This window comes from Netta rufina (genome assembly GCF_964035555.1).
Source record: "Netta rufina genome assembly, chromosome: 1".
NCBI lineage: Eukaryota > Metazoa > Chordata > Aves > Anseriformes > Anatidae > Netta > Netta rufina.
The window spans coordinates 190,912,825-190,932,843 of record NC_140123.1 but is presented as its reverse complement, the minus strand read 5'-3'; the positions used below and the strand labels follow the sequence as shown (position 1 = coordinate 190,932,843).

General features: G+C 42.0%; 1 protein-coding gene across 1 annotated transcript in view; it reads right to left on the bottom strand.

Annotated features, from left to right (window-relative positions):
* Positions 1-20,019, bottom strand: part of CELSR1 (cadherin EGF LAG seven-pass G-type receptor 1) — a gene marked incomplete at both ends in the record, with an annotated part of 158,969 nt that overhangs the window by 4,042 nt on the left and 134,908 nt on the right. Inside the window, 9 exons of the mRNA XM_084306525.1 lie at positions 101-204; positions 712-848; positions 2,400-2,525; positions 4,425-4,551; positions 5,858-5,937; positions 7,255-7,367; positions 12,054-12,228; positions 16,879-17,079; positions 17,439-17,565. Coding sequence (XP_084162651.1) covers positions 101-204; positions 712-848; positions 2,400-2,525; positions 4,425-4,551; positions 5,858-5,937; positions 7,255-7,367; positions 12,054-12,228; positions 16,879-17,079; positions 17,439-17,565 — 1,190 coding nt within the window. The remainder of the gene's footprint in view (positions 1-100; positions 205-711; positions 849-2,399; positions 2,526-4,424; positions 4,552-5,857; positions 5,938-7,254; positions 7,368-12,053; positions 12,229-16,878; positions 17,080-17,438; positions 17,566-20,019) is intronic.

The window sequence follows — 20,019 nt, the reverse complement described above, 5'->3', positions numbered from 1 at the left end:
AGTCGGAGTAACTGCTCCTCCTCTTACAGAAGCCTTTGAAAAAAGTGCTGAGAAGGAAAAGGTTCACAACTGGGTCAAAGCATTTTAAAGAAATTCTTACCGTTGGATTTAGAAGGATTCCTATGAAAAATGGAGGAATCCGCTTCAGTCTGACCAGCCCTTGCTTGACTTGAGGATCCACTGAGCTTATGAGCAGCATCATCCCTTAGAGAATAAAAACAGGGGACAACTTTCTTGGTCACTTCACTGTTCTAACAACAAGGCAGACATGCAGATGAGATTCTTCTGGTCACAGACAGCTGCAGTGCATGCTAATTAACCTGTGCTTAACTGATTTTCAGAGTAGGTACTTTCACAGCAAGACAGGTTATGTCTGCCTTTGGAGACATGAATTGCACCCTGAAAAAGCCTGATGTTAATACGCTAAATCCTACTCCTTGAGACACATCTGTATTTTACCAGGCAAGCGGCACAGCCCAAATAATTAACACAATAGCCATGTTAACCACTGCACTACTGGAAGTCCCCACTGAAGATGCATGCAAAAGAAAACACACAAAAGTAAATGACAGTCACACGAAGCAGAACGGTTACAACATAAAACAAGATGCACTTGAATCAAAACATTTCTGTTTGGCTTTTTCTTTTCCACAAGAGGAATGAAAAGGGAAAGGCAAGCACCTGAAAGCCATGCACCTGCCACCTGATTACCTGAGAATATAAGCAAGGTAGCTATTGTGGCTCTTGGCTGACCTGACGGTGCTTTCTAGGGAGACAGTGGATTCCCCAAGGGTCGTGCGATACATATTTGGCTCTTCTATGTACGTGTTGTTACAGTTCAGAGATCGCTGAAGGAGAAAAAGACACAAAGGAGTAGTGAATGACAAGAAGAACTTGTTTAAGCAGCATAATGCAGTGGATTCCTAACCTTCCCAGGCAGCCCTCTCTGTTCAGCAGGGCACACTAACAGGAACAGAGGGCAATGCACAGCACCGATGCAGAAGCTTGAGCCTGAGATCTGTAATTGATTTTCTTTCTTCAGAAATTTTGTTCAAAAGACTCAGACCACCCTTCCTTACATCTCCTCTCCTACAATTGATGTAACCAACTGTAGAGTGTCATGCCTGAGAAATGGAGTTGGTGATGGTCTCCTTCAGCTTATTGCTTCTGGTGGCCTGCTGGGCACTGGGCACTGTGTGCCTTTATGGCAGAAAGATTTGAAATGTGACTTGAGACTCTGCTCTGAGCCATTGAGGACATTGGAGAGAAAGCCTGCTAATTTTTGTATTGTTTAACTCAAGTCCACACGTCTCATTAACATTACTGCAAGCAGATGGGTAATCAGATCAAAGCAAGATTTTTTTTTATCTTTTTAGTGTTTTTCACCGGGGTCTGTGGGCAGAGACCTGGTTATTCAGCGCAGTGCTCTGAATGCCCACAACTTGTGAAACCCTGGCTCACAGGCCCTGCTCATCAAAGGAGTGTCGGTGCCTCACTTCCACTGAAACCAACTGCTTAAAAACCATTGCAGAACTAGGCCTTAATACCTCTTCCTCAATTTCCCACCTGATAATAAAATCTAAGTATGAAGGACTTAACATTTCCTTGTTAAAATAGATTTAAGCAATGTCTGTGTTGTAAACCAGATGAGCAAAGGCTTGTTCTCTGTTTTGAGAGTAAATGGCAGTGCATAGCACAACTCTAGTCCGCATTACTGAACTTTTTTTTCCTCCCCAAAACAAGATTGCCAAATCCACGTTGCCTCTTTGGGAACATTCCTTGGCCCATGCTGGCCTCTCTCATCCCCAGCCATCCCTATACTCTGGGAGATTAGCTGCAAGCTGGCACAGCCAGAACCATGTCAGGGGATGCACTCACAGTTAAATCTCATGGACAGCTGCAGGCCAGGGCTCAAGCCCATGATCTGATCCTATTTACTGGTGTAGATGCCACCAGGTTTGCAATAAAGTTGGAGGGGTAACCAATTACTTCAATTTACAAGTTTCAGACTGTCCATTATATAAGTCAACAGGACTATAACCAGAACAGTGCAAGGACCAAGGTAGTTCAGCACACCCCATATACACTTTCTATGGTCTCTTTCTTTGAATTTTGCAAGAATAAAAAATAATCAATTCCTACTGAAAGTCCACGTTACCCATCAAAAGCCTCAAAGGAACCAAGTGGTTTTTGATGCCAAGGAAAAAAAAATCCCTCTCAGATGTTTTAATTGAAGCAGTAATCAAAACTTTTGAGAGAAGCCATCAGTAATCTTTGTAAAAGTCACTTAAATAAATCAGACAATTTGCTTAGTTATGGACAAGCCACCTGCAAGTGCATTTTTGGTAACTTCTACCAGCATGAAGGAAGTTCTTTTCCTTTTTTTCTTTTTTCCTTACAGTTAATAATGTAGCTCTTGTGGCAGTGGAATCATCTGGAAGAGGTTTCTTGCCAGTTAAAGTGTTCTTCAAATGCTTCCTGACTTCTTTGTTAAACACGCAGTGGAAGAAGAAAATGAACAGCCCCTGGATCATTTCAGAGAAAGGAAGAACAAATCTAAATGATTCAATACTACCAAACTGCAGATACAAATAGGTATTAGAGCACAGTCGTTTTGAACCAACCCCTGAATTCTAGGTCACAGTCAGTGATTTCAATAGCAATAACTATTTCCTGCCTTTGACTGAAATAGCATTGACTGATCTCCTAGGGCTTCTTCAATATTTGCTTCCAAGTTTAAATGTGCATCAAGGGCCTTGGAAAATATATACAATGATGTATTCCTCCAGGGTTTACAGAGCAGAGCTCATGGCAGGTCTCACCCTGCCCCATGGTTTGGTAAGGAACATTTTTCTCAATATGTCCAGTGAGGACCACAGTGTCCCACTGATGGACATTCCAGGGAGTTTCAGGGCTGTACATGTTAAGATTTTAGAGCTTTTAACACTGATGATGAGACAAAATCAATAGCAGCACATCAAAAATATCACAGCCTTTAGTGAAAACCTCTGGCAATGGGGAACTTCTGTGGTAGGTGTCCCTATTACTGTTGCTAAGAGAACCTTAGAAAGCTTTGTAAGACACGGAGAGGTACTGGGGGCGGAGAGGTCCCAACTTGTGTCCCCTACGTTCATCCATTCAGCAATATCTCAAGGAGGGAAAACTGCCCAAATCCCCAGGACTGGGCAGCTATTGGCCCGCCAGGAACACCCAACAGTAACTTTCTTTGGGGGTGGGGGACATGCACGTGTATGTTTTCAGATGTATTTGCTCTGAAGGAATTCATGCAGCTGCCAAATGGTTATCAATTCTGGTAGGAGATATAGTTTATAGAAGCCAATCACTCATGAAGTTGCAGCTGTACCAACATCACACGATGCCTGCATTTCATGACTTCAGCCAAAGCAATTGACTTAGAGTAACTTTAAACTTCAAGTTCACTTTCTAAACATTCAATCAAATGCAATCTTAGTTGGCATTAGCACTTGGGGATTATTCATTAATAAAACTCACATAAACGTCTCTTTAAGTTCAAAGAAGGTAATGACGTGAAACGCCACATACCACGGTGCCTCTCTGGGCAAATTTGGAGAATTCCAGCTGCTGGCTTTCCTCCCTCTCATTGGGTTTATATTTAATTTAATTTTATCCTAGGCTCGTGGAAGCCTGGTTTTACAGCCTGAGTGGGTATCTTTATTTCAGAGCACACCAGTTGCAGTGGCAAAATATCCTTCCTCCAGGCTGGTCCATCTGATGTGCTTCCCAGGCATGGACAGGCATGGGAGAAGACCCACCAGGCTTCTTTTTCTCCTTGGTTGCAATTTGTGGCTGTTGTGCTGCAACCAACAGGAATGGCCTGCTAGCAGCAGCTGTTTGAATATTGCAGGCACTTGCCATGACAGTTTCTGCCATCCTTGGTCACTTTCAAGTCATGACTATATGACTTCCTGACTACTTCCATGCCAGGTCTCCTACAAAAACTGTTCTGCATCTTTAGTCAACAACTGTGCACACCGGGACAAGTGATCCAGTAATCCTTAATACGAGTTGTGTTTGGAGATCATTATTTGACTCATTTTCTTAAACAGTAACTTCCTTTGTGGAAGCAACAGGATGACTGTTAACTGTAAGCATGCAGAAGAGAGTAGCAAAGATTTTCCCTCTGGGAAGACAGAGGTATAATTGCCTACTGTTATTTGTCTGTCACAGGTTACAATATTAGAGCACTTATCTTAGAATGACTGAAAGTGAGAGATGCAATTACTGAAAGCAATGACTTTGATGAAAAGAACCCTCCCTTTGAGAAAAGAGACCAAAAATTGTACTTAACAACATCTCAGTTACCAAGTTAGCCAATGTTTATCCATTTTGGGGGCACAGCAGTGCACTCAGTGAGGTTTGCCGCTGGCAAAATGCTAACTTACCTGCAGGCAGCTGAAGATGGCAAAGAGATAGTGAAACGTCATGACATCGCTGTTCACTGCCATCAGCCCCAGCAGCCACGTGGCGCTGATGAGCAGCAGGAGCAGGAATGCCGTCCGCAGCACGGAGCTGTAAAGCACACAAGGGGGTTGCAGCATGAGAGGAGACATGAGGAAAGCCCAGCTTCCCAACAGGGGTGGGACCACGTGGAAGTTCAAGTGCCCTTTCCTCCCTGAGAGCACACACAGACATGGTGAGGAGCACGCCTACAATTTGGGATCTAGAAGGGCCCTTTGGGCAGTGCCCACCAGCCCCCTGTTCCCAACTCCCTCCTTATGCTACTCAGTGACTTCGAACATTCGGGTGATAAAAAAGGTGATTTCTTTTCAAGTCTGCTTCCAAGGTTTCCTTCAAACAAACACGGCTGTTTGCCAAGCCCTACGGTTCAGTCTTGTTGACTGTGAGGAAGAGATGTGTGGGGTGAATGGTCAGGTCCATCTCATTTCTGCTTGTTGAGTCCACCTTCACATTCTTTCTCCACGTTACAGCCCACGGCTCTGGATTGAGAGCACTCAGGGGAGTATTTGTTTGCCTAAAAGCATTATTTCCACAGGCAATTGCAAAGGTTGGTCACAATTCCAGTGGCAAAAGTTTTGTGTTATGAGTAAAATAGCTGCTATTAAGTAGCAATTACACTCCATTTGTTTAGGAACGTTTAAAAAAGAAACTGAAAAAAAATCACCTGACAGCCGATGCTGAGTAAATAGCTTGAAGAAGCCTTTTGTAATCTCATTCAGCTACCTGTTTGGAAACAGGGGCTGTCTTGCCACTAGCTAATCACATTATAGCTCGCATGTAAATTCTGAGCTTTGGGCAAAATCAGAGTTAATGGGAACAGGCTGCCAGGACAGCCTGGAAAGGCGGCAGGTTTCAGCTTGTGGGCTTTCTGCTCATCCCACGGGGAGCAGGCTGGGGGTGGAGGCTGGTTCTCAGCACAGGAGCCTCAGTGCGTCCCTGCCTGACACAGCTGGTCATCCTGGCGTTCATTGGGGAGAGCTTTCTGAGCCACGGGTGGCCACAGGGAGACCCAGAATTATGCCTACCAGGAAATGCCAGGGGTGAGGTGAAGGGACAGTGTAGTAGGGAGTATGAGGAAAGACTGTAATGACACCACACAGAGACTGATCCTTTCACTCTTCCCTCTCTTCTCCTGCCTACACTTATCAGCAGTGCATAGCACTGTGGTGGTTTTACACCAAGGGTACCCATGGATAGGTGCTGGTAAAGAAACTACAATTGCCTCTGCCAATGCAGACCAGCTCCTTCTCCAAATATCTTACTTATTCCAACCCCGATGCCTGTTTTTAAGCAATTCTGTACCTTTGTTATTCTTGACCAGATTTTTTTTTCTACAGGTTTTTGAACCCCAACTTACATGACTCCAGTTTTTTCAAATGAACCTTGCCTTCGTCTGCACGATGCTTTCATTGCTAGTATGAAGATGACAGTGTTTATCTGGAAGGGAAATTGAAATAACAGCATGGGTTCTTTCTCTTATTTTGTCAGAGCTCAGTTTTCAATGACAATAGAATTTTTATCCTAACATGGTTTGTGGTGCCAAGAATATTTTTCCTTTAATTTACATGTTTCTTCCAGTTCCAAAATTCATCCTGTTTCAAGCCCACATCAGTCAAGAATGTCCTGGGACTCAGCCTGGATGAAACACAGCAGTAAGATTGCTTGAAGGCTTGAATGAAACAAAACCTCAAGAATAAACTCAAGAATGGCTGTTCCTGTCCAGACCAGAGTCCACTCGCCCAGCATCTTGTTTCAGCTGGGGCCAAAGCAGAATATAAGAATTTAATAACAGGGTTTGGTGATAATTCCTCAGAAAGCCCCTCCAGCCTCTGCTGATTTCCAGAGGTGGGATATACTCGGTGGGATGTTTGTACTTAATCACTCATTATGAATGGTGATGCTGTGAGTTTGTTCAGTCACTCACTTCCTGAAACCACGCAGAGCTCCACCATTGCTATCATCTGGTTTCTGGGAGTTTCTAACTCACCTCCCTGTGGAGTGATCCTGTTTGCTCTGAACCTGCCACCTCCTGCTACTATTTGTGTTAGAAAAGACAAAGCTGGCTCCTCAGTTACATTTTCCAGGCTACTACACTATTACAGACTTCTCCCTGTCCCCTTCTCTGCAGCTTTCTTCTCTTAAGGCTGAAGGTTCTGGTCCACTTAGATGCTCCTCCAGCAGGGGCTGTCCCCTGTCTCTGATAACTCACAACCCCAACCCACACTGCTTCCAGGTCTACTTCATACTTTTTCTGTTGAGGAGACCAGAACTGCACTTGGTATACGAGATACAGTCACACGGATATTTATCTTCTGGTGATCTGTTACTGAGAGAAGTTTTGAGACAAACTCCAGCCAAGTCTTTAGAGTTCCTGACTTACGACTTACTTAATATTTCTTTAGGACCTCTGGATGAAGTGACTTGTTACAGCTCATTCTGTTGACTTGTTTTATAAGCTCCCTGACCAACAATTCAAATATGGAACAAGGCAAATGTGAAAAAATAAGCATCTTTCTAGCCACAGAGATATTTATCAACAAACAGTCTTTGCACTGGCAAGCAGCCCTCTAATTTCCAAGAGCTTAGTTTAGCTCCTGTCTTATTTCTTGAAGCAGAAGATGCAAACTTGAGCATGTTGGCTTCAAACGTAAAGAATACTGCTGCTTTGGGTTGTGACTACTGGTTGACAAAACATAAAGGAAGAGGTAGTAGTAAGGAACAGACAGTTCAGGATGCCAACTGCACCATACTTACAACTACAACGATTACGATGGGTCCCGCAAAACTCCAGATCAGGGTGTCATGAACAGACAACCAGCAGAAATCAGGGTTCCCATAGCCTTGTGGATCCAGACCAACGGCAAGCCCTAGGTCACAAGATGGGGAAAAAGGACATCAGAAATGTACTGGTGAGATCTTTTATACAAGCAGGCACAGCAGTAACATTTTGAAATCACTGTCCAACAAACAGAAGGATAGTGGCAAGATGTGTTCAGTAGGACAGTCTGGGAAGTCAAAGTCAAGACAAGCATCGAAATAAAACTTTTGTAAACCAAAACCTTTACACTGGTCATCCCATACCAAATGACACATCCCACATCAGATGAGTTTTGCCTATCAGAATAAAGCTCAGCTACATAAAAACTGCAGTAAATGCAGGTCCCAAGTTAATTCTGTTCCAACACAATTTTATAGTCATATTCACACAGAGCGATGAAGCCTTCAGGGTGAATGACAAGCAGAGGAATTTCAATAAGCCTGTGCAGTAGAATGACATGAATCATAACCGAGGAGATGTCTATACTACAAAAAAGTGCATTCTTAACTGCTGTGAGCTTACTGTCACTAAAATAACACCAGAGACAAAGGAACTTGGGAACTCACGGGATTTAACTGCTTGAGCTCAGGAGCGGAGGCTGAGACTCCCTCTGAGCCAGGTGAGTGCTCACCTCACCTTGCTTTCAGCGCTGCTTGAAATGGAGTTTGGTGATGCCCCCAAGGCAATTGAGTTAAGAACACACCTTTTATTGTTTTGTTTTTCAAAGCCTGGATATTTCCTGGGCATTCTCAGAGTCCAACCTCCACCTACTGGTTTGCTGTGCCCTCTGATTTTGTGACCTACACCTCGTGCCCATATGGCAACAGGCCAGGATTTCTGCCTTTGACCTGCAAAATACTGCAGAGTTCCTCCTTCTTCAAGAGGCAGAAATTGATCCCTGTGAAGCCTTTGGCCAATGCCATATGGTAAATGGCTGCAGCACGTTGTTTGGGCACTGGGGCACCTACTGAGCTGAGTGTATGCCCTGCCTCAAGCAGGCGTCCAAGGTTCACGGCAGTGCCCTTCTCCATAAAGAGGATTCATGCGTATTAATAAACACCTTTTGGAACTGAAGCCTGTGTACTTTGACAAAAAGACACCAAAAAAAAAAAAAAGGGAGAGGTAGTGGTGTTTCACCCTCTCTGCATAAAACTGGCCCACAGCCAGTACTCACATCTGGTACGGGCCCATGGTCTATGAAAATTAAACTGGCTCTTTGGCAAAGCGGTGGATATCGGATCTGTTTTCTCTGAAGTGTGGAATGAGATGGGCTGGTCTCTCCCTCTGCTCCCATTGGCCCTTCCACCACTGCCTTCAGCAGTTGCCATCCAGAAAGAATTAGCCATAAATTATTAAGGGACCATAAAGTATTTTATACAGATGTAATTCTATAGACACAGGCTGTTTCCCAGGACTTGATTTCCCCATTAGTGGGACTTAAACTACGGTTCGACCAAACATCTGGCTCGGAGAGTAACTGGCACACTGCAACATTTTTTCACTCCCCAAATCCGACCCTAAAGTTCTCCATTAAGCAAATAGGGCAAATTTCGGTCTTCAGGTAGGCGGTTCAGATTTTACTGGACTCAACAATATGTGAAATAACACTTCACCCAAAGGCAGAATTAAGCCAATGGCAATTTAATATAAAGAACCATTCTGGCACACTGATTAAATGCTCCAGGCTTTAAGGACTAGACCGAGCGTGCGGGCTGCACGACAGCTCACTGGTGCTCACGGGAACCAGGGCTGAGCCCAGCAGCCTGTGGGGACCAGCACCTATCCCAGCAGCATGCCAGGAGCACACCGTGGGGGCATGCTTTGACTCTTCTGAGCTCCTGCAGGCTCTGCAGCAACTGCACATCAGCCTTGCCCTTTTCCTGATTCATCACCTTGCTTAGTATTTATAGCAAATTTGGAAAATGCCATTATTTGGGGTATACTGATGTTAGGGTGACATAAGAACCTGTTTTAACATGAGCACACCCCATGGCAAGCAGTTACTGCATGTATATGCCAACTAGTTAGCGTGTTGCCACAAAGAGGGGTCTTGCTCAGTGCCAAATCCAGCCCTTCGCTTCTGAGGCAAGGAAGTCATAAAATCCCTTTCCTAGATGGATCAAACTACATCTTAAAATGAGCCAACTTAAAGCGATTTAATTTGCTTTAAGCAAATTCCACTATTGCTCCCCATGGAGGAATATTCCAGATCCTTACGCTTTTCATGGCTGTAAGCCTTCTCTCAACTCCACCCTACATTTATTCGCAGCAATTTGCTTTTGTATGGTGTGATTAAATGGGGGTCTTCACCACTGGAGTATTCTCTAGGTAAACATTTTGCTAAGATTTTTTCTTCCCGAAGTTCAAGATTCCTGTTTTTAAGCAGCCTGGTCCCATCGCAGACCCCTTAGACTACATCCCAGTCTGAAGTGAATGTCATTTTGAGCATGAAAAATACGAAAAAAATGAACAAAACAGGGTAAATCAACTGCTACTATCAGTTCATTTTTTTTCAGGAGAGCTGTAATAGAGATATATAGGGCTAAGTATCTTTTAAATAAAATTATAAAGCCATTTGGATGCCCAAGACTAAAATTCTTTCCCATATCTAGACTTTTCCATTATTGAGAAACATACACAATCCTTCTTTCATAAAAAAAATAAATTAAAGAAATCATGTTTAAGACGCGTATTAAAGAAGTTGGAACCTTCTTATTCTTTAGATATTAAACTTTAAAATGTATAAAAGAAGCTTATTTGAAATACATACAGTAACAAAGCTATCCAGGGGCAAGAAATACCACATTGTGCTTTTTATGATGAAAGATTTTTCTCTTCAGATGATTTCTAAACCTGGAAGGGCAAGCTAATGGCTTAGCTTTCTTCACTCTTCATTCAGCAAAATCCTCTGACTTTCTCAGTAACAGAGACCTGACATTTTATTTAAGTGAACTGTCAATCAGTAGATTCAGAGTTCATGGTACAGGAGACAAACTGGAACCACAATTCATAATGTATGCATGATTTTAATACTGAAAAACAGTTCCATATTACAGAGAACAATATCTGATTAGAAAAATGTAAAAATGGGTAATATTGTAATATTCACGTTGCATAATACTGCTGTTGAGAAAGTCCCAATTCATTTAAAATTCGGGAGAAACCAAACGTGAAATAGAAAATCCTTCAGATGAAACAACTGAAGAGTTATGTGTTCTGAAATGCAAATTGTTTACTTCCTTTAAAAATATTACTTCTTTTCTACCCGATAAATGATGCTGCCAATTATCTCATGACACTTAATATTCCTGAGTGCATTGCAGTAGTCTTGTGGGTACTGATAACAGTTACGCAGGTCTGAAATGCTAGAGAAAACAAAGACAATTTCTATCTGAACTGTCAGGAGTATGTCCAGAGTGGCAGAGCCTTCTGAGCTGCATCTTCTGGTGTGTCCTGGATAAACTGATATAATTGGAAAATATTTATGCACAACTTGATATGGAAAAACTTACCACCTCTCCAGAAAGGACACCCTTTCTCACCTATGCTATGTTTTTGTATTACTCTTCGTTATGTCAAACAGAAAAAAACAAAACAAAACAAAACAAAACAAAAAAACAACAAAACTCATGTAATTGCAGAAGTCTAACTTGTTCCATAATATTTTTGCAAGCGTACATGATTGATAGCTATTTATTTGATCTGAGAGACATCTAAATCTCTGTCATTGCTGACGGTATGTTGTTATCTGCAAAAATAAAAGCAACTGGGTAAAAGTTAACTGTCTGCCTATGATTTGATTTCCCATATGGCAACAGATACATGCTGAAATAGCTGAAGCAAAAAACCCCACTCCAACTGTTCTGCGAAGCACGCTTCCCAAGGAGCTGTCTGCCTGCATTAACGCAGCACCATGTGCTTGGGTATCACTGGAAATGTCTGACTGCAAAAATAGCCACGGTGAGGGCGGAGATAGATGTGCTCCTGTGGATCACCCTGGAACAGTTTAAAAGATTACTGCCTCCAGCTTTTCATTACTTTTCCACAACTGAAAGTTATTGCCTTTGTATCTGAAATGATGTAAAAGGCTGCTTGAGTATTCCCAGCTCATTTTCATGCCAAGTAAAACAGAGCTGCTGAAAACCCCTTCAGGGAGCGTTTACTGTTGGTCAAGGGTTCTGCAGTGGGAATGTCCAGGGAGGGGAATACAATGTCCTGTGGGACCATCACTTCTGAAGCCACTGGAGCTACCTCTCCTGGGACTGTGTGTCCATATCCTGGGGCTAACAGCACAGGGAAGGAAAATTTACGAAGACTACAAGCAAAGTTGTTAAAATAAAAACACTCTTGTTCCCAAGCAATGTTAACAATTCCTGTTTTAATCTGGGTGCAATTATGTTTGTAAAACCCTCAGTATCATTTCAGCTGGCACTACAGACATTTGGTGTGCAGATCTGCCAAATTCAGGCTGACTTTCTGCTAATCGTGACTTGGTGATGCCCTCATGCAGGAAAGCACTCAAGTAACAGCAGTAGTGGAGTGCATCCGTAGCTGGATGGGGTAACTTTTATGGTTTAGTGGAGGACTTGTGTGTGGTAGGTCAGAGGTTGGACTAGGTGATCTTGGAGATCTCTTCCAACCAAGATGGTTCTGTGATTCTGTCAACTTTCCTGTATCTGGCCAGCGGAGATGACAGGGAAAGCAAACAAAGCAGTGTGTGGGCAGCTGAGGGTACCTGTTATAATGGCAGGAATGCCCCAGCCAACGACGTAGTAGAATCGCATGTGCCCAAAGTTGATGTTCCTCACTTCGGTCAGCATCCGGTAGATGTGGAGCTGCTCCACGAACATCCATGCAAAGGTGCTCATGTAGAAGTAATGCAGGAGGATGGCAATCACCGTGCACACAAACTGCAGAAGGGAAAGGGCATGGAAATTAAAATTGCTCTTCTGAATCATGCAGCCTGGTGAGTCACCAGCCCCCAAGTGCAGATAAAAAAAAGTGTAATAAAAAGGTTTTGGCAGAAAGAACATACTACCGTTAATTTACGTTTCTGTCATTTCTTCAGAGTTTCAGAAAAGCTGTTCATATTGTGAAAGCCATATGTTTTTATATTGTTATGTGGCCTGTTCTGAGTCTGGCTTGGCTTTACCCTATTGGTTCAATGTGCTGTTGGTCGCTGCCCTTGCCCTTGCCCTCCAGGTTCTGTGCTTAATTTCTCTGTGCATATTTGCTGCCCAGGTGACAATTTTGGCTCTTCTGACTGAATTCTTTCTGCTCACAGGCAGGACAGGGCTGGCAGAGCTCCCGGCTCTTTCTCCTGATGTGGAGCAGGAGGTGAGGATGCCGCTGTGGAAGGTGTAGACCCTCTGCCCTGCCTCATGCATGAGTCCCTCCTGTGTAACACTATTCCAGCAAATTCTGCAACAGCGTGTTTAACTGCATCAGCTAACCCAGCCTCACTGCAAAGGCAACAAATTGCTCCTGAGAACTGTCATCCACATCCCTATACTGACTTGGTGTCACCTGTTTCCACATCAAGGGCCAGACTATAGGTTTTCTGTTACTTTTCCAGTGAGAGAGCTATTTCTCCAAGGAATTGTGCTTAATTTGGTACAATTTTGTTTTGTTTTAAATTAGACAATGTGTTGTGCTTGATATTAGTAAAGAAAAGTACATGGAAACTCTGCTTTTGTTTGGCAAAGGTTGACAGGAGGTGAGAGAGAGAGCTTAGATTTTCAGTTCAGGACCTCCTTGCCCTAAAAAAGCTTAATTTCTGGGGAGAGAAACTGATGCAGTTTCAGACCAGGAAGAGTGAGCATGCTGAACGTGAGCAATAGAAATGAATCCAGCCTTTCTTGGAGGTATTTTCTTACTAGTTAAATGAAATGTCTCTCACAAATAGGCAGAATTTGATGTGATCTTACGTGTTACTTGCCATGGCAGTAACTCAGGAATGAGCACTGACAGAAATGATATGAAAAGGAGACAGTGAAGTTGCGTTAATATGAACATAAATAGGTAGGCATGAGACTGTTTGGCCATGCTATTATTATTCTCAAAGCTGGAATAAAAATGAACAAGAAGGGTGATGATTTTCATTTGGAAAGGGATAGCAAGATAAAGGTCTGTTTCATTTACAGTCTACAGGAAGTCTTTAAAAAAACTTGAGAAGCAAAGGCATGGACACATCCACAGGCTAAAGCAGTGGCTATCGCAATGACATCGTGACAGTCCCAGGTCAGGATTTGATTTTTATGCCACACCAGCAGTACAATGAGGACCACTCAGCTCTGCCAGCTGGAGAGCTGCAAAAATTAAGGACCTGCTGAAGCCAAAGGAACTGGGTCCTCAATATGACTAAGAGAAACAGCAACAGTGGGCAAACTGGCAGCTGAAGTCAACTTTGTGGCCAAATGGACACCCTGAACCATCTGACTTTCACAGATTTGCATTTTGGCAATATCTGCCAACCAAGTTTTTCTCCCAACTAAATAGTTTGATAGCTGAAAATAGGAATGACCACAAGATTCCTACAGATGAGATAAAATCTATTCATTAACCTCCTTTCAGAAACAAAGCAAAGGATTCTGCCAAGGATCTGTTGATAATCTTGAATTAAGACCACTTTGAGAAACCACACAATTTTTGTTTCAAAGTATTTTACATAGTGTTTTTGATTTCAGTGTTTCTTTTTAGCATTACTTTTGGTATTACTTGTGTTCTTCCATGCCATAACACTCAAAACCTTAATCCATGCTTCTCTGTTAAATTTTACTGAATAAGAGAATCATATAAAGATCGCCAGCTTTCTGAATTCACTCACTGTATCAGCTTTATTCCAACATCAAGTGTAAAAGTGTAGCTCACCAAACAGAAGACCTTTCCTCCCTCTGTGTAAGCAGGGCTTTTGTTATTTCTACCTGCACATGTATATGAGTAGACTGTTGCCCTGAACATTACCTTTTTCAGGTAATGGCAAAAAAGACAAAAAAAAAAAAAAAAAAAAAGAAATCACTTTCTATCAATAGTCCAGGGAAAGATTAAAACCTCACCCAGAAATGTGACTGTTAATTTACAGAAACCCATAAAAGCCAGGCTGGATGCCAAGTAGCACAGCATTATTTGTGCTCCAGCATTCTTTCCCTCTTTATGTTCATCAGTGCATGACTCGTTAGACAACTCTCATTCCATACAGACAGATGAATAATTGTCTCAAGTAGACATGGTTTATGGCCCTTCTAACTTCTCAAATTGACTAGGTAGGCTGTAAGGAGCGGCTTTTTGCTCTATGAAATATATTCTGCAACTTAAAAGAACTTTATAAGTGGGTTAAGGGTTTGGGGCATTTCGCTAAGTCCTGGTAACAGCATAGGACAGGATCACACCAGGAGCCCTGAAACATGAAAATGGGAAGGAGCAGAAGAGAACAACCTCACAAAGTACAACCATCAGTAGTTGTGGTACTGCTGAAGTGAACTGTTTTGCTGCTCATAAGCATTTGCTTGGTACTTCATGCTATTAGAAAAGGAATCTGGAAATGAGCAGCCATCACTTACTACCTGACTTTTGGTAAGATGCTTCAGGGATGTGGGCTTGTCCCCCTGCTCCATGGTATTCATGACAAAGAACTGAAAGTATATAAACTTCCTGTAGTGAAAGGCAGTGAAAAATGGGTGTTGTGCTCAAGAAGGCATGGGAAAGGTCAAGTTACACAGAGTGCCGTGGATCAATTGGCAAGGTGAGTTCGTTTGAGCAAGTTATTTTAAGATGCAAACTCATATATTATGAAACAAAGACAATGCAGGTCAAACATGATATGAGACCATATCCCAAGGGGCAGGTCATTGCAAAAAACCTGACTGTAATAGCAGCTAAGGGACTGGAGTTCCTGGTGCAGGTAAATATCTGAATACGGGACTGAAAGCAGCACTGTGAGCTGAAAAGTTTTGTCCAGTTTAGTGCTGACAATCTTCCAAAAGGTAAAGTGGAGGAAGAAAGCCCAGAAAAAAAGGCATTATAGAAATGTGAGTCTTAGAAACTGAAGAAATTAAGCAGCTCACTTTTACTTAGTTTTCCAAATGAAATACTGTTGATTAGAGGCTTCTTGGGAAGACAGTTTTTATAACAGAGGTCTTTCAAATCCATTATGAAAAGGTCTTGACAGCATCCAGGTATTGGAAGCTGAAATTAGACAAAATCCGGCAGAATCTTTAACTGGGATGAGACACTCTGGCACCTTAAACTAACAGAAGTAAGGAACTCTGCCATCCCATCAAATCTCTAAGTCAAGATACTTTCTAAAATATATGTTACAACGCACATGAATATCAGAATCCAGGGTGATATTTTAGGCTTAAGTTATACAGAAAGTAGTGAGACTACATGGTTAGGCATATTGGTGTCATTACCATAACAGTACTGAAACTCATGGAGTGTAGGCATTTTCTCCCATTTCTGTTGCTTGGACAATGTGGAATCAGTAGGGTTCATTTATTTTTTTATGTGTGTTTTCATCTTAAGATTGTGCTTCCCTTTCAAGATTTAGATTAAAACATGTACAGTAAAGGACTTCTAGAAGATACATATTCTGTAGGGTGTTCAGATGATCCCTATGCTGATATTTTGCATATTTTTCATATCTATAAAAACAAACTTGTATAATTTCACATGCTCTTTCTTGCATCTCATCCCCTGTATGTCTGCTGATTGTTTGGTAAAGGAGCCTGAGAAGCTTGGAAGTTCTGGAACCCTTGCCTGCTTGTCTCCTACCTATCTGCATGGCAATGACGACTTTTGAGATGTCTGCTCCTAAGAATTAAGAGCAATACTACATATAAGACTACATAGCTAAGATAGCAATGAGGTCCTAGGTACAGAACATACTTCGTGTGTGCTGTATATCTCATATTCCGTTCATTCATGGCTTGTGTTTCTTGACTTGCACAATGCTGGAAGTGTCTGCACTAAGCTTTGGCAAAAGGTATGATGAGCTGAAGCCAACGGTCACTGTGGCTGGAAATCACAAAACAAGGTGACAGGTTTCCTATTGATTCTTGGATGTAGCAAGCTGTCAAGTGGCTTTTCCAGCATGGCCATGATGGGTGTGAGACATGCATACAAACACCTGCACAGCAGTGCCTCACTGACAACCTACCAGGAGCCAACACCAGAAGCTGTTTGGGCTTGTGGGGTACCTGCTGCAGGAGAAATTGGAGAGCCTTCTACTGGACAGACAAAGCAAGACAGAAAGCATTCTGATGGAAAGGAAGGAAGAAATCGGTATTCAGGGTTCATTTCCTGGGATAAGCCTTCAACAGGGCTGCTGTCATGTTTTTCCTCTGAAAACAGCCCATAGATCTATATCCTGGCATTGCTATTTATCACACAAAATACAAAAGAAGATAATCAAACTGTGATGTTTTTCAAAAGACTGTTTAAGCCAAGCAGAAGTAAAAAAGAAGAGAAAGTGAAACAGATGGGAGCAGATAAAAGTCACAATATGAGCCCCTAATTAAAGCTTGACAACACTCTAGCAAAAAGGATGAAGTAACTCTTACCGGGTTATCAGTCTGGTTGATTCCAATGAGAAAGACGAGCTCGGAGAAGAAAAGGGCAGCCACCAGGTTTTTGTGGATGCTGTGCAAGTTGGACCGCAGCGTGCGGATCAGGACCAGCAGGATGAAGGTGATCAGCAAAGCCACCAGCGAGATGGAAACGGTTGTGTAAGTGACAATCTTCAGGGGAAGCACCTCCCCATTCTGCAGACAGACAGATTGACACAGCCTCTGTGAGTTTTTCCTTTCTTTTCCTCCAATCAACTCTATGTGCTTTCATTACTACTGAGTCAATCTAGAGATCTGCTTTAGGACCAAGAGGAGTGGGTCATGCCATCTCTTGAGTCACTCAACATTTTGAGAGTGTATGAGCCGTACCCAGAGGGAGCAGAGTTAAGCAAGAATCCCAGTGAATTTGAGGCTGGATTGCCCATGTTGAGGCTGCCTTGAGATGCTGAAAACCTGACGGTGTTTATGTCCTTGTTCATGCCATTGTAATGCTAGATGTACCTAATAAGCCCTTGAAGACCAAAGGCCTTGAAAATCACACTGGGATCACCCACCTCTCGTTTTGAAATGTCCATCAGGACGGCAAAGCTGGTCAGGTGGCTGCACTGGCACGCAATATGGCTCTGGTTTCTGGAAAACAGCTCACATCCCCGGGAGGACCAGGCACCTGTTCCGCCAATCCTGGGGGGAAAAAAGGCATTTCTGGGAGCCATCCTCTGCTCTCGCCCGTGCCTCCTGCTGCGATTACTCTCCAAGACAGTTCTTGCTCCACTACCAGAGAGGAATGTAAGTACCAAGACAGAAATATTTGTAACTGTCACCTGCCTGAAAATGTCATCAACTTAAAAAGCCTTGAATTGATGTATTTTCTGATGTGACACCTGACTTTGCCTGCCAGACTTTGTGTTTTTGTAACCTTCTGGTTTGAGTTTAAAATAATCTTTTGAAAAATTCACTTTTGTGTCAGTGACCACACAAGCAAGATGAGGAAGCAACTGCACAGAGCAAACTGACCATAACAGGGTGCTGCCACCTCTATGAGGTAAAAAATACCCAAAACACAGACATATTTTTCAGTCATCTCTATTTCCCTAGACTTAGACATTGCTTGTAAAGCTCTTACGTGAAATACATTTCTGCAGAAATATGATTTTGTCATGATGTTTCTCTAGAAAGAAGACAAGAAGTTAAAAACAATAAATAATATTTTATATCAGGAAATCTCTTGTATTAACATAATGGAGGAACTGCTCCCTTAAAAATTCTTTCCTTTTCAGCCTTGTGTAACTCCAGTGATGGCAGAAATGATTTTGTATCAATGTTAATTATTCTATTCTGAGGTTAATGAGTAATAAAAACAATGTTGTAGTTACTGAAGGAGTTTTTCTCTTTCAGATATATCACAGTGATCTTCTCCATTCAGGAATAAAACACTTGTAAAACAGCTTTAATATCACTTTCTCTTGAAAAGTACTCACTTTAAAAAAAAAAAAAAAAACTCTTTTATTATGTTTAAAAGCTGCTTTATAATTGTGGCTGTAAGAAATCACAGACAACAATGCCACTGAAGTTGCCAGCAAATAGCAAATGGATGAATCATGTTTGAGCTAATGAGTTCTTCAAGCCTATACGATGTTTAAAAATTTATGAAAAAGGACTTGCCATTCCCTCATAATTGGCAGAATCATCTATACCTACAAGCAAATAGCACATCAAGAAATTGCTTATCTAACCTTTGTCCTGATATCATCTCAGACTACTTTACATGCAGGCAAGTGGAGTAGTTTATTATTGCTAAGATAATAGATTTCTGTTGCCTCTTCAATCCTTTTAATGATATAATCTTCTTAAGCGTTTGACTAGGAGGCAAACATTTCCTAGGCTAGTGTGCTCTTTTATTTCCAGCACAGGATATTGCCTTTTAGTGAATTTTTCCATAGGTTTACTAGAGTTTTGGGGTCATTAGGACGTGAGTAACAGCTCTTCCTCCTAGCATGGGCTGATAATATCATCTTCTCACTATATACCTGGTTTTATGATTATATATGTAATATTTAAAATATTATTAAATCTTTACTTGCAGAACATGTAGCCACCTCTGGACACACTTTCTTTTTTTTTATCCACACTCCTGAAATACCTCCAACAGGACTGTGCTGCTTCCACAATCCCAAAACTCAACAAAACACTCATGAGATTATACAATTCTTCATGTTTTGTAGATCTTCAAGAACTATATGTCTGTATTTTTAACTTTACTAAATACAAGAGACCTAAATGAACTATTTTGGAATATTTCATCTCCTCACTCACACTTCCTTCCTAGAGTCAAACACCCTCTGCTTATGCTTGCTGTCCTGTATCAAAACTGCTTTCTAACAACAGCAAGAGGTCTAAGGTCCCAAAGAAGGTATTTTCTTTCCCTCCAGTTTTCACTAATATAAATAAAAACAAATACTTAATGGATGATGGAAGGAAAGGTAAGTTGCTTATCAGTGTCACTTTCTTTGGGTTGACTTTTGATTCAAAAATGATCTTTCAGATTTATAACCTTTAATCTTATCATTTTATCTGCAAAGCCTCAGTTCCTTTTACCAATGTGAAGGCTCATTTGTTTGTTTGTTTGTTTTAATATTTTTTGCACTGGCCCCAGCTGAGGCATCAAGGGTGAGTGCCTGTTTGCCTTACACTCTGTCCATAGTCACTAGGGTGTGATAGAAGATGCAGCCCATATACAAGCTGAATCATCTTCTGGAGATGACCTCTTAAGAGGAGGGCACGGGGCAGTTAGAGTCCTGACTTAAGAACCTCAGCTAAGTCATGAATCCAGGCACTGGAGCTAGACCACAATGAAGCTAGGTACACATTTGTGGGCAAAAAGAGTGAGCAAACATATGAAGATTGTGAGATTTATTATTGCTGGGTGAAAACAAACCCTAGAAAGACATGATGGCACTGCGTCTGTTAGAAACCACATGGCCAGCCATTTCTTTGAAGAGTTATGGTGATTATTTTTATTTTTCTCAGGTTGATGGGAAGGGAGTACTTGGCTCCATTCCACCAGGAACTAGTTGCCAGTTGAATAAACTAAGTGAAAAAGGTTTTCCTCCAGAATTATCCTCCTAGCCAGGACTT